Source organism: Physella acuta, unplaced genomic scaffold (genome assembly GCF_028476545.2).
Source record: "Physella acuta isolate Inbredline_101_S28 unplaced genomic scaffold, ASM2847654v3 ptg000658l, whole genome shotgun sequence".
Lineage (NCBI taxonomy): Eukaryota > Metazoa > Mollusca > Gastropoda > Physidae > Physella > Physella acuta.
In genome coordinates, this window is record NW_026732177.1 from 984,269 (window position 1) to 998,378 (window position 14,110).

The window sequence follows — 14,110 nt, forward strand, 5'->3', positions numbered from 1 at the left end:
TGTAGCCCATGTTCATGTAGTGTGTGTGTGTGGGGGGGGGGGTGAATGAGAAAATGTCAAGTAACAAAATGTCAAGTAACAAAATGTCAAGTAACAAAATGTCAAGTAACAAAATGTCAAGTAACAAAATGTCAAGTAACAAAATGTCAAGTGACAAAAGCTTGCCAATGACAGGAGGACAACTGTCAGCTGCTGTCACACTTGACTGGCCAATGACAGCTACTGTCTTGCATATGGTTGCAGACAGGTAGATAGCACTCATTGATTTGTGTCACTCTGTAAAAGTAGCAGAATTACCAGTCAAATGTCTATTTTTGGAACATCTGGTTGGCAGCTGTTTGGTGGATGGCTGTAGCTGCTTGCTCTCCTCCTTGCCTCCTCAAACCTCACTTCTCCTCAAACCTCACTTCTCCTCAAACCTCACTTCTCCTCAAACCTCACTTCTCCTCAAACCTCACTTCTCCTCAAACCTCACTTCTCCTCAAACCTCACTTCTCCTCAAACCTCAGTTCTCAAACCTCACTTCTCCTCAAACCTCACTTCTCCTCAATCCTCACTTCTCTTCTACTGTAAATAATTTGACTGGCGCTGTTCCTTGGTTCTTTGACAAACCTTGGTCTGTAGTCCTCTGTCATGGAAAACATTCACTACATCATAGTCACTACACTCACATCATAGTCACTACACTCACATCATAGTCACTACACTCACATCATCGTCACTACACTCACATCATCGTCACTACACTCACATCATAGTCACTACACTCACATCATAGTCACTACACTCACATCATGGTCACTACACAGTCACTACACTCACATCATAGTCACTACACTCACATCATCGTCACTACACTCACATCATCGTCACTACACTCACATCATGGTCACTACACAGTCACTACACTCACATCATAGTCACTACACTCACATCATAGTCACTACACTCACATCATAGTCACTACACTCACATCATAGTCACTACACTCACATCATGGTCACTACACAGTCACTACACTCACATCATAGTCACTACACTCACATCATAGTCACTACACTCACATCATAGTCACTACACTCACATCATAGTCACTACACTCACATCATAGTCACTACACTCACATCATAGTCACATCATAGTTACTACACTCACATCATAGTCACATCATAGTCACTACACTCACATCATAGTCACTACACTCACATCATTGTCACATCATAGTCACTACACTCACATCATAGTCACTACACTCACATCATAGTCACTACACTCACATCATAGTCACTACACTCACATCATAGTCACTACACTCACATCATAGTCACTACACTTACATCATTGTCACATCATAGTCACTACACTCACATCATAGTCACTACACTCACATCATAGTCACTACACTCACATCATAGTCACTACACAGTCACTACACTCACATCATAGTCACTACACTCACATCATAGTCACTACACTCACATCATAGTCACTACACTCACATCATAGTCACTACACTCACATCATAGTCACTACACTTACATCATTGTCACATCATAGTCACTACACTCACATCATAGTCACTACACAGTCACTACACTCACATCATAGTCACTACACTCACATCATAGTCACTACACTCACATCATAGTCACTACACTCACATCATAGTCACTACACTTACATCATTGTCACATCATAGTCACTACACTTACATCATAGTCACTACACTCACATCATAGTCACTACACTCACATCATAGTCACTACACAGTCACTACACTCACATCATAGTCACTACACTCACATCATAGTCACTACACTCACATCATAGTCACTACACTCACATCATGGTCACTACACTCACATCATCGTCACTACACTCACATCATAGTCACTACACTCACATCATAGTAACTACACTCACATCATAGTCACTACACTCACATCATAGTCACTACACTCACATCATAGTCACTACACAGTCACTACACTCACATCATAGTCACTACACTCACATCATAGTCACTACACAGTCACTACACTCACATCATAGTCACTACACTCACATCATAGTCACTACACTCACATCATAGTCACTACACTCACATCATAGTCACATCATAGTCACTACACTCATATCATAGTCACTACACTCACATCATTGTCACATCATAGTCACTACACTCACATCATAGTCACTACACTCACATCATAGTCACTACACACTCACTACACTCACATCATAGTCACTACACTCACATCATAGTCACTACACTCACATCATAGTCACTACACTCACATCATTGTCACATCATCGTCACATCATAGTCACTACACTCACATCATAGTCACTACACTCACATCATAGTCACTACATAGTCACTACACTCACATCATAGTCACTACACTCACATCATAGTCACTACACTCACATCATAGTCACATCATAGTCACATCATAGTCACTACACTCACATCATAGTCACATCATAGTCACTACACTCACATCATAGTCACATCATAGTCACTACACTCACATCATAGTCACTACACTCACATCATAGTCACTACACTCACATTATAGTCACTACACTCACATCATAGTCACTACACTCACATCATTGTCACATCATAGTCACTCCTCACATCACTATAAATCTCAGTATCTCGTTAGGATTTTAATCCCCCTCCCCCACACCCTGACCGACTAGCGTGACACTATAGCTGAACACTGACCATCATCCAGCTCTCCAGTGTCCATAGTTGCCAAATCCCTGAACCTTGTAATGGACATGTATCTGTCTCCTAGAGTCCCTTTTCGCCCGGGTACGTAGTTGGATGTAAGCAAGTCTGACAACACACAACATAGAGTTTTATTTTTGATATACATCTGTATTTGTATGTATGTATGTATGTATACAAATATGGATATACAGTAGTACTTTGAGATACGAGTGCCCCGACAAACACCTCTACCTCACACCTCTACCCTACACTGGGCCTACACCTCCACCCTACATTGGGCCTACACCTCCACCCTACATTGGGCCTACACCTCCACCCTACACTGGGCCTACACCTCCAGCCTACACTTGGCCTACACCTCCACCCTACACTGGGCCTACACCTCCACCCTACACTGGGCCTACACCTCCACCCTACACCTCCACCCTACATTGGGCCTACACCTCCACCCTACACCCTACACCTCCACCCTACGCCTCCACCCTACACCTCCACCCTACACTGGGCCTACACCTCCACCCTACACCTCCACCCTACACTGGGCCTACACCTCCACCCTACACCTCCACCCTACATTGGGCCTACACCTCCACCAGCAGCCAACATCAAGCTTGTCAGCTTTCTCGGCTGATCCTCAATGTAATTACACGTAAATACATTTTTCGAATTAAAAAACAAACAAGTAACAAAAATAAATATATATTATATATATATATATATATGTATATATATATATATATATATATATATATATATATATATATATATATATATAAACTATCAATGAAATAAAAAAAACATCTCAGCTTCGAATCACCAGCTGTGGACGCTTGTGAAAATTGAACTTGTGTCAACTCCGGTGCATCTGTACTCCTGGAGATAGTCAGGTCCTGGAGCTTTAGGATACAGTCCTCTACGTACAACTTGCCCTCCGTCATTGGGTACCTAGGGGGCTCACTGGGGGGGGGGGCATGGAAATACGACACTGTTTTACAATCACTGGCCCTAACATCACTTGCCATACAATCACTGGCCCTACAATCACATCACTGGCCATACAATCACTGACCGTACAATCACTGGCCATAAAAACACACAACATTTAACCCTCCTAATGCTGCAGCATCAATTTGGATTTTAAATGAAGTCAACCTTTCACGTTTTGATAAATTTTATTCCACGCTGTTTTCAGAAGTTCTGTTTATATTGTGATAAGTTGTGAGAAGGTCTGTTTATCTTGCGATAAGTTGTGGGGAATGTGTTTTTTGAAGGGGTGGAAGCAAGACATGTTGTAAAACAGATCACAAGGTTTTAAATGTTTAACAACCTGGCAAGTCACATCAACAAAGTCACAAGTCACATCAACAAAGTCACACGTCACATCAGCAACGTTACAATAATTGTTTGACTTACAGATGGTTGTTCATGTAGGCAAAAACCTCGTCCATCTTGCCGTGGTGTTTAATGTACACAGTCCAATCCGTGCTCAGCTGAAATACAGGTCAGTAGGGTGGGTACAGTGGGGGTGGGTACAGTGGGGTGGGTGCAGTGGGGTTGGGTACAGTCGGGTGGGTACAGTGGGGTGGGTACAGGTCAGTAGGGTGGGTACATTGGGGTGGGTACAGTGGGGTTGGGTACAGTGGGGTGGGTACAGGTCAGTGGGGTGGGTACAGGTCAGTGGGTGGGTACAGTGGGGTGGGTACAGTGGGGTTGGGTACAGTGGGGTGGGTACAGGTCAGTGGGGTGGGTACAGGTCAGTGGGTGGGTACAGTGGGGTTGGGTACAGTGGGGTTGGGTACAGTGGGGTGGGTACAGGTCAGTGGGTGGGTACAGTGGGGTTGGGTACAGTGGGGTGGGTACAGGTCAGTGGGGTGGGTACAGTGGGGTTGGGTACAATGGGGTGGGTACAGTGGGGTGGGTACAGGTCAGTGGGTGGGTACAGTGGGGTTGGGTACAGTGGGGTTGGGTACAGTGGGGTGGGTACAGGTCAGTGGGTGGGTACAGTGGGGTTGGGTACAGTGGGGTTGGGTACAGTGGGGTTGGGTACAGTGGGGTGGGTACAGGTCAGTGGGTGGGTACAGTGGGGTTGGGTACAGTGGGGTTGGGTACAGTGGGGTGGGTACAGTGGGGTTGGGTACAGTGGGGTTGGGTACAGTGGGGTGGGTACAGGTCAGTAGGGGTGGGTACAGTGGGGTGGGTACAGGTCAGTGGGGTGGGTACAGTGGGGTGGGTACAGTGGGGTGGGTACAGGTCAGTAGGGGTGGGTACAGTGGGGTGGGTACAGTGGGGTGGGTACAGGTCAGTAGGGGTGGGTACAGTGGGGTGGGTACAGGTCAGTAGGGGTGGGTACAGTGGGGTGGGTACAGTGGGGTGGGTACAGGTCAGTAGGGGTGGGTACAGGTCAGTGGGGTGGGTACAGTGGGGTTAGGTACAGTGGGGTGGGTACAGGTCAGTGGGTGGGTACAGTGGGGTGGGTACAGGTCAGTGGGGTGGGTACAGGTCAGTTAGTATGTCTCAGAGGAGTATCTACTTTTTAGGATTGTGAGAACGTACCTGCATTTGAATCGAGTCTACTCACCTCATAGTCGTCAAAACACATTGGCGTTAAGGATTTTCTGGTCAACTTTTTTTTGGCGGCAATGGCGACGTCCAAATCCAGAACTTCCAGACCTTCTCGCGTGCAATCAAGAGGGTTGCAGAGTTTTGCTGGCATCCGACACAACGCGTGCTCTACAAAAACAGAGAGGGGGGATGAATGAGCTTTCCGCGAGAGTTATCTTCTTACAGGTGCTGTTTCTTTTTTTTAAGTACACAACATTTAATGTTCGATTTTGGATCTTAAGAAGGTTCTGTCAAACTGAATTGACACTCGTGACAGATGACAACCTCACCTGATAGATTAGATAAAACCTTTGTCAACTTACCTGGAATCCTAAAGGGCGGGTCGTACGTCCGCTCGCCGACCTTGACCCAGTCGATCTGTGAGAAGAACTGGTGGTGTCTGATGGTCGCCCCGCTCAATCGGGCTGCTGGGTTTTTCTCTAGCAGCTGCACAAAGATTGTTCGTTAGACGGCCATTGTGTCAAGAGACACACAGACCTTACTATTGTGACAAGTGACACACAGACCTTACTATTGTGACAAGTGACACACAGACCTTACCATTGTGTCAAGAGACACACAGACCTTACTATTGCGACACACAGACCTTACTATTGTGACAAGTGACACACAGACCTTACCATTGTGACAAGTGACACACAGACATTACTATTGTGACAAGTGACACACAGACCTTACCATTGTGACAAGTGACACACAGACCTTACCATTGTGACAAGTGACACACAGACCTTACCATTGTGACAAGTGACACATAGACCTTACCATTGTGACACACAGACCTTACCATTGTGTCAAGAGACACACAGACCTTACTATTGTGACACACAGACCTTACTATTGTGACAAGTGACACACAGACCTTACCATTGTGACAAGTGACACACAGACCTTACCATTGTGACAAGTGACACACAGACCTTACCATTGTGACAAGTGACACATAGACCTTACCATTGTGACACACAGACCTTACTATTGTGACAAGTGACACACAGACCTTACTATTGTGACAAGTGACATACAGACCTTACCATTGTGACAAGCGACACACAGACCTTACCATTGTGACAAGTGACACATAGACCTTACTATTGTGACACACAGACATTACTATTGTGACAAGTGACACATAGACCTTACTATTGTGACAAGTGACACACAGACCTTACTATTGTGACACACAGACCTTACTATTGTGACACACAGACATTACCATTGTGACAAGTGACACATAGACCTTACTATTGTGACACACATACCTTACTATTGTGACAAGTGACACACAGACCTTACCATTGTGACAAGTGACACATAGACCTTACTATTGTGACACACAGACCTTACTATTGTGACAAGTGACACACAGACCTTACCATTGTGACAAGTGACACGCAGACATTACTATTGTGACAAGTGACATACAGACCTTACTATTGTGACACACAGACCTTACCATTGTGACAAGTGACACATAGACCTTACCATTGTGACAAGTGACACATAGACCTTACTATTGTGACACACAGACCTTACTATTGTGACAAGTGACACAGACCTTACCATTGTGACAAGTTACACACAGACATTACTATTGTGACAAGTGACACATAGACCTTACTATTGTGACAAGTGACACATAGACCTTACTATTGTGACAAGTGACACATAGACCTTACCATTGTGACAAATGACACACAGACCTTACCATTGTGACAAGTGACACACAGACCTTACTATTGTGACAAGTGACATACAGACCTTACTATTGTGACACACAGACCTTACCATTGTGACAAGTGACACATAGACCTTACCATTGTGACAAGTGACACATAGACCTTACTATTGTGACAAGTGACATACAGACCTTACTATTGTGACACACAGACCTTACCATTGTGACAAGTGACACATAGACCTTACTATTGTGACACAAAGACCTTACCATTGTGACACACAGACCTTACCATTGTGACAAGTGACACGCTAGTCTCGGCGTGTAGGGGCGGGAAGTGAGGTTTGGTGTAAACAATGTTCCAGTAAAGCTGTCGGCGGTTCGGCCCCACAAAGGGCATCTGATGACAGACAGGCATGACAGACAACATGACAGACAACATGACAGACAACATGACAACAAGGCAAAATCTGATGGATTACGCGATTGATACATGACAAACAGGCACTATCAGACGGATTCCTTGACAAAGACATGGCACAAGGACTAGAGAGAGACGACAGACTGGCGCTAGACAGACAGACAGACCACAGACAGACAGAGCACAGACAGGTAGACGACAGACAGATGACAAACAGACAGACAGACGACAGACAGACGACAGACAGACAGACGACAGACAGACAGACGACAGACAGACAGACGACAGACAGACAGATGACAGACAGATAGACAGACAAATGACAGACAGACGACAGACACGCGACAGACAGACAGACAAACGACAGACAGACTACAGACAGACAGACGAGAGACAGAGACAGACGACAGACAGTGTATAGGTGTATGAGTTACCTTGCCATGCATCAGGAGATAGAGGATGACAGACGACAGACAGACAGTGTATAGATGTATGAGTTACCTTGCCATGCATCAGGAGATAGAGGATGACAGACGACAGACAGACAGTGTATAGGTGTATGAGTTACCTTGCCATGCATCAGGAGATAGAGGATGACCCCGAGTGACCACCAGTCAGCCTCGCTTGAATATCTCAGACTGGTGATAAACTGGACACGAGATATCATGCTTACATCTAATGGTGTAATGTTTGCTTACATCTGGTGGTGTAACGTGTGCTTACATCTAATGGTGTAATTTTTGCTTACATCTGGTGGTGTAATATTTGCTTCGTGTTTTCTAACGTCTCCAAGAAAAGAATTATACATATATCTATATCTATATATATATATATATATATATATATATATATCTATATCTATAATAATAGTTTCGCTGTCTGTCTATGTATCTATCTATCTATCTATCTATGTATCTATCTGTCTGACAAGAACGCTCTAGAGAAAACACAAGCAAATTAAAAACTTTCACAGTAAAGCGGCTGGCGAAATATGACGTCATAGAGTAGAAAATAATATCAAGCCGGAGAGTGCACACAGTAATATGACGTCATTGATTCTCGAGTAAACATTGAATAAAAATGCAATTTTGTCTAATCTAAGTGGTTTGCGTGAAGAGTTTCATTCATACAATTCTTCGGGTAGGGGCGAAGCCCCACCCCCGCGTAAGAACGTCTGAGCCCCCCCCCTCCCCAACTCAAAAGAAATTTCTTCATCGATACTCTATAATAAAATTACCGTCTAATTAATGTGTCTAATCTAAAAAGTGGTTTCTTTCATGCAATTCTTCGGGTAGTGGCTAAGCTCGACACCAGTGTTTCTTTCAGACTTTTTCCTCCCCGGAGGGGGGAACTTTTTCTAATCTACAAAGTGTTTAGCGTGCAGTTTTTTTTTCAAGCATCTCTTCCGGTAGGGGCGAAGCCCCACCCAGATTCTTCCTTTAGTTTGTATGATCTACAAATGCGACCAGTGTTTCTTTCAGACTTTTTCCTCCCCGGAGAGGGGTGGGGGTACTTGAAATTTTCGGGGGCGGGGGTAGAATTTTCTGGGAGGGGGCGGACACTGGAAAAAGTATATAATTATATTTCGTTGAATGGGACGGTAGACATGTTTTGGAGTGTGTGTGGGGGGGGGGGGGAGGGGGGGGGGGCGAAGCCCCCTCCTCCCAAGTAGAGTTGCCTTGCAAGAAACTCTAAATGCGACTTTTTTCATGAATGAGATTAGGTGCATGGTTTAGGGATATGCCTATGACTATATTTTGTATAAATTAAAGTACCGAGAAAATAGACAGCACAATCAACCTAGCGCCCGTTGTATCCTTCCTCAACGGGCCATTTTTCTCGTCTATAATAATAGTTTCGCTGTCTGTGTATCTATGTATCTATCTATCTGTCTGACAAGAACGCTCTAGAGAAAACACAAGCAATTTAAAAACTCTCACTGTGAAACGAAAACGAAGTATGACGTCATATAGTAGAAAATAATATCAAGCCGGAGAGTGCACACAGTAATATGACATCATTGATTCTCGAGTAAACATTGTCTAATCTAAGTGGTTTGCGTGAAGAGTTTCTGTCATACAATTCTTCGGGTAGGGGCGAAGCCCCGCCCTCGAGAAAGAACGTCTAAGCCGCCCCCCCCCCCCCCCCAACTCAAAAGAAATTTCTTCATCGATACTCTATAATAAACATTACCGCCTAATTAATGTGTCTAATCTAAAAAGTGGTTTCATGCAATTCTTCGGGTAGTGGCTAAGCGCGACACCAGTGTTTCTTTCAGACTTTTTCCTCCCCGGAGGGAGGAATTTTTCCAATCTAAAAAAAAGTGTTTAGCATGCAGTTTTTTTCATGCATCTCTTCCGGTAGGGGCGAAGCCCCGCCCAGGTTCTTCCTTTAGTTTGTATGATCTACAAATGCGACCAGTGTTTCTGTCAGACTTTTTCCTCCCCGGAGAGGGGTGGGGGTACTTGAAATTTTCGGGGGCGGGGGTAGAATTTTCGGGAAGGGGACGGACACTGGAAAAAAAGTATATAATTATATTTCGTTGAATGGGACGGTAGTGTGTGTGTGGGGGGGGGGGGGGTTGGTTTTAGTTCAGAGAAAAGAGACAGCACTATCAACCTAGCGCCCGTTGTATCCTTCCTCAACGGGCCATTTTTCTCGTATATATATATATATATATATATATATATATATATATATATATATATATATATATATATATATATATATATATATAGAGAGAGAGAGAGAGAGAGAGAGAGAGAGAGAGAGAGAGATTAAATGTTTTGTGGAAGAAGACCTGACCAACGGAAGGACTAAGTGAGCGATCAATCATGTTTTCTTTTTTGTTCACTTCGCTCATTTAGGCGGGGGGGGGGGGGGGTGAATGAGGAGTATCAAAAGGGGGGGGGAGTATAGAAGAATGTACGCCGTCACTACGTTAGTCCGTTTGTGGATTCTCCCTGTATTATTCCAGCTATGGATATGTTGTTTATTGACTTAACTCCAAGGTCTACATTTGTGTTCAGCGGAGAAGTGGTGCTGTCTACTTGATAGCACCAACCCACAAAAACATTGCTACCATCTATTCACCACCGTGACATTGGTGTCAGAAGTTCTTACACTCTCGGGTGAGTAGTGTTCATTGTTACACGTGTGTTCATTGTTACACGTGTGTTCACGTCAAAAAGTTAGTGATCGAGACTGTCAGTTTAAGATATTGATGATTGGATGTTTCTTTTTGTTTTGTTTACACTCTTGTGTGTAAAGTTGAAGTCGTGATATTTTAGTGTCAGAAAGAAAAAGCCCATTCGTCTACACATCGGTTCAGGCAGATACACACTGGATAGCAAATATCCAGAGTTTCTTCCAGGCATCTCTTATATATATATATAGAAAATACATACTTTTAACAGTGTCCGCCCCCCCCCCCCCGTAAATTTTAGTCCGCCCCACCCCCTCTCCTCCTGAAATTTCAAGTGCCCCCCCGGAGAAAAAAGTCTGGAAGAGACACTGGTCTGTAGCGGTTCTAATTTTGTTACACCTGGTAACGATGGCTGTCGGGAGCAAAACTTCAGTTAGATATTATAAGCTGTCTCCATTTACTATAAACATTGTGACGGTGGGCGTCACAATTTGGGGGGGGGGGTGTCTACTCAATAACCAAACCAGGAGTGTGTTTTCAAATTGGATACACCAGCATAGTACATCCATAGTGTATCCATAGTGTATCCATTGAATTTAGCAGAGAAAGTTGGTCTGGATGCAAGTATTATCTCATAATAAGTCATTTTTTTTCCTATGATTGTATGTACCGTAACAAAATATGTCTGATCTCGAATTATTAATAGAATATGCTAATGAATTAGAGCTGACAGCTTACTTGAGAGAAAAAGAAAAAAAGATTGCAAAGGAAACAAAAGAAAGAGAAGATAAAGAGAGAGAAGGGTGATGATAGAGCAAGAGGAAGAATGGCAGCAACAAAAACAAAAGCACATGGACGAGAAATAATAGAAATAGAAGCCAAATCAGAGGCAGAACAACTAAAATTAGAAACTGAAACAGGACTAAAAACCACAAACTGAAGAAGAAAGCACCGACAAGCAAAAGAATAAAGAACACATCAACATAAAATTAGAAGATCTGAAACCCAAGGAGAATATGGAGATTGAACTAAACAAAGATTTAAGGTAATAGATACTCTAAGTGTACTCATGAGATTGGCTCTATCTTCAATCATACTCAAGTGAGCAAGGATGACTGTTTCGTTATACCATCACAGGGTGGTAGTTATAGGGATAAGACCATCAGAGGGTGGTAGTTATACAGGGTGACAGTAATCAAGATAAGATAACTCTGTCGGATGATAGCAAGCCAAAGCGTATCAAGATATGTACCTCGGTGGGAGTGGGGAGTCTTAAGAAACGCACCTCGCATTTGGGGATTGGTAAGATACGCACCCCTGGGGAGGGTGGAGGGTGGTGGTAAGATACGCACATTACATTTGGGGAGTAAAATACGCACCTCTGAGGGGGTAAGATACGCACCTCTGGGGGGTGGTAAGCTTGCAGACCGTAGTTTTCAAACAGGTCCTGCCCATTATTCAGGTATGCTTCCTCCAGGTCAAAAATTTTCAAGTTGCCGTCCGTCAAAACACCAATGGTACTTGCCGTCAGGTTCCTGTGACGGCAGTTAAACTCTGTCAGCTCAGCTCATAAAGAATGTGTAACACATACAAGTTAAAAGTACACACATACTTGACTACCCTTAGTTTTTAAATTGGCCGCCTAGACCACGCCTCATTCTTTTGTGAAATAATCACTACACAAGTTAAGCATAATAAGATAAACAAACAAACGCGCCTCTGTTCAATGTTGCGAGACGCCGCGCCGCATACACCATGTCATAAGCGCTGTATACCCACCGCAACACGTCGGCAAACAATGTGTTTAATACATTCATCAAGAGAATGTAAAGACACCGACACGAACATCATCAGACATTTATTAAAGAATAAAGATTTTTACAGCCATTTTTCAGTTAAAGAAAATAAAAGCTAAATTGTAAAAGGTTGGGGGGGTTACATCCCCCCTCATGGACCCCTCTGTAAAAATATCTTTATTGTAATTATACCACTGTTACTTATTAAATCTATTTCCGAATCAGTAGATATGTATGATTGTATATGTATATTTAGAACAGTCACCCAAAAAGTGAAGATATTTTCACTCTATAATTGACTATCCCCCCCCCCCCACCTCATCATCAGAACTGAACAAACCGTAATTGTGTAGAGCGGTATTAATATCACACCTAGGTATGTGCTGGGTAAGATAATTGACTAAAGTGACCGGACAGTGGTCAATGAACCCCCCCCCCCCATCCACACACACACACACCGAACTGATGTGTTAAGTACATTTGGGAAAACGCGTAATTAGGTAACAAAGTACCATGCCGCCATAATCATAGCTTTTAAAACAGGGAAAACTCTGTAAATATTGTTTTTGCAATTACCAGTGAAGAGGTATGTGATCAATACAGTGATCTAACCCATACCATATCATTATGTTAAATTGATCTTTAAATAACACAAAAATCAATAGCTAATTAAAAAATGCATGATCTCAACTGCAAGACTAATATTTTAGTTAAACGTAAGCTATTATTTAGAATATTCCACCTATTAAAATTAGGTTTTCTATAAGTTTGAAAAGCGTGGTTTTATACCAATTCTGATTTCAAAAACTTTCGTTATGCTGTAATATTTTAGCATTTATGAAGACAAAATATTTAATTCTGATTCTAGACAACATATTTTTGTAAAAAAATTCATAAAGAAACGTTTTAATAACAAGCTTTTATGTACTAATGCACTAAAAAGTAGAAAATAAATTATACACTACTATTTAAATTACTATAAAGAAAAGCGTGGGTCTCTTCTCAAATATTAGTAAAGGTATCCAATAGGTACTAAAGTGACCCACGCTTTTCTTTATAGTAATTTAAATAGTAGTGTATAATTTATTTTCTACTTTTTAGTGCATTTGTACATAAAAGCTTGTTATTAAAACGTTTTTTTTATGAATTTTTTTTTCAGTACTTTACATGTTTTATTTACAATAGAGTTACATGACTAAAAACCATTGCGCGCCTACTGAACGTGATGGTGCAGCCATTGAACGTGATGGCGCAGCTATTGGACGTGATGAGGCGTGTGGTGTGGTTGGATAGACATGCCTACTAATTCGGTCCAAATTTTAATTAATTCATAAAAAATTAATTAGGCATCCAATTAAGTCAAATTTAATTTCAGATTGCATTGTCTTCATGTCTTGACCCACTTGCCAACTGTGAATCGTATCGGTCAAGTAGAACTGTCCGAATTTTCACTCCTGCGTTTCTATCTAGACTGACGACAGACTGACGACTGACGACAGAGGAAGTGAGTTAAATAAAAGCTTGTAAAAAAAATTCATTAAAAAAACGTTTTAATAACAAGCTTTTATGTACTAATGCACTAAAAAGTAGAAAATAAATTATAGACTACTATTTAAATTACTATAAAGAAAAGCGTGGGTCACTTTAGTACTTTAGTACCTATTTTATACCTTTACTAATATTTGAGAAGAGACCCACGCTTTTC

General features: G+C 42.5%; 1 protein-coding gene across 1 annotated transcript in view; it reads right to left on the reverse strand.

Annotated features, from left to right (window-relative positions):
* Positions 1–62: 62 nt before the first annotated feature.
* The window catches only part of LOC131948753 (protein kinase C), a 29,690-nt gene continuing 15,642 nt past the window's right edge, over positions 63–14,110 (reverse strand). The window contains exons 10-18 of the mRNA XM_059310433.1: positions 12,012–12,144; positions 8,033–8,113; positions 7,336–7,443; positions 5,668–5,791; positions 5,322–5,473; positions 4,157–4,233; positions 3,561–3,700; positions 2,735–2,848; positions 63–276 (exon numbers count right to left, since the gene is read on the reverse strand). Coding sequence (XP_059166416.1) covers positions 272–276; positions 2,735–2,848; positions 3,561–3,700; positions 4,157–4,233; positions 5,322–5,473; positions 5,668–5,791; positions 7,336–7,443; positions 8,033–8,113; positions 12,012–12,144 — 934 coding nt within the window. The 3' untranslated portion in view covers positions 63–271. The remainder of the gene's footprint in view (positions 277–2,734; positions 2,849–3,560; positions 3,701–4,156; positions 4,234–5,321; positions 5,474–5,667; positions 5,792–7,335; positions 7,444–8,032; positions 8,114–12,011; positions 12,145–14,110) is intronic.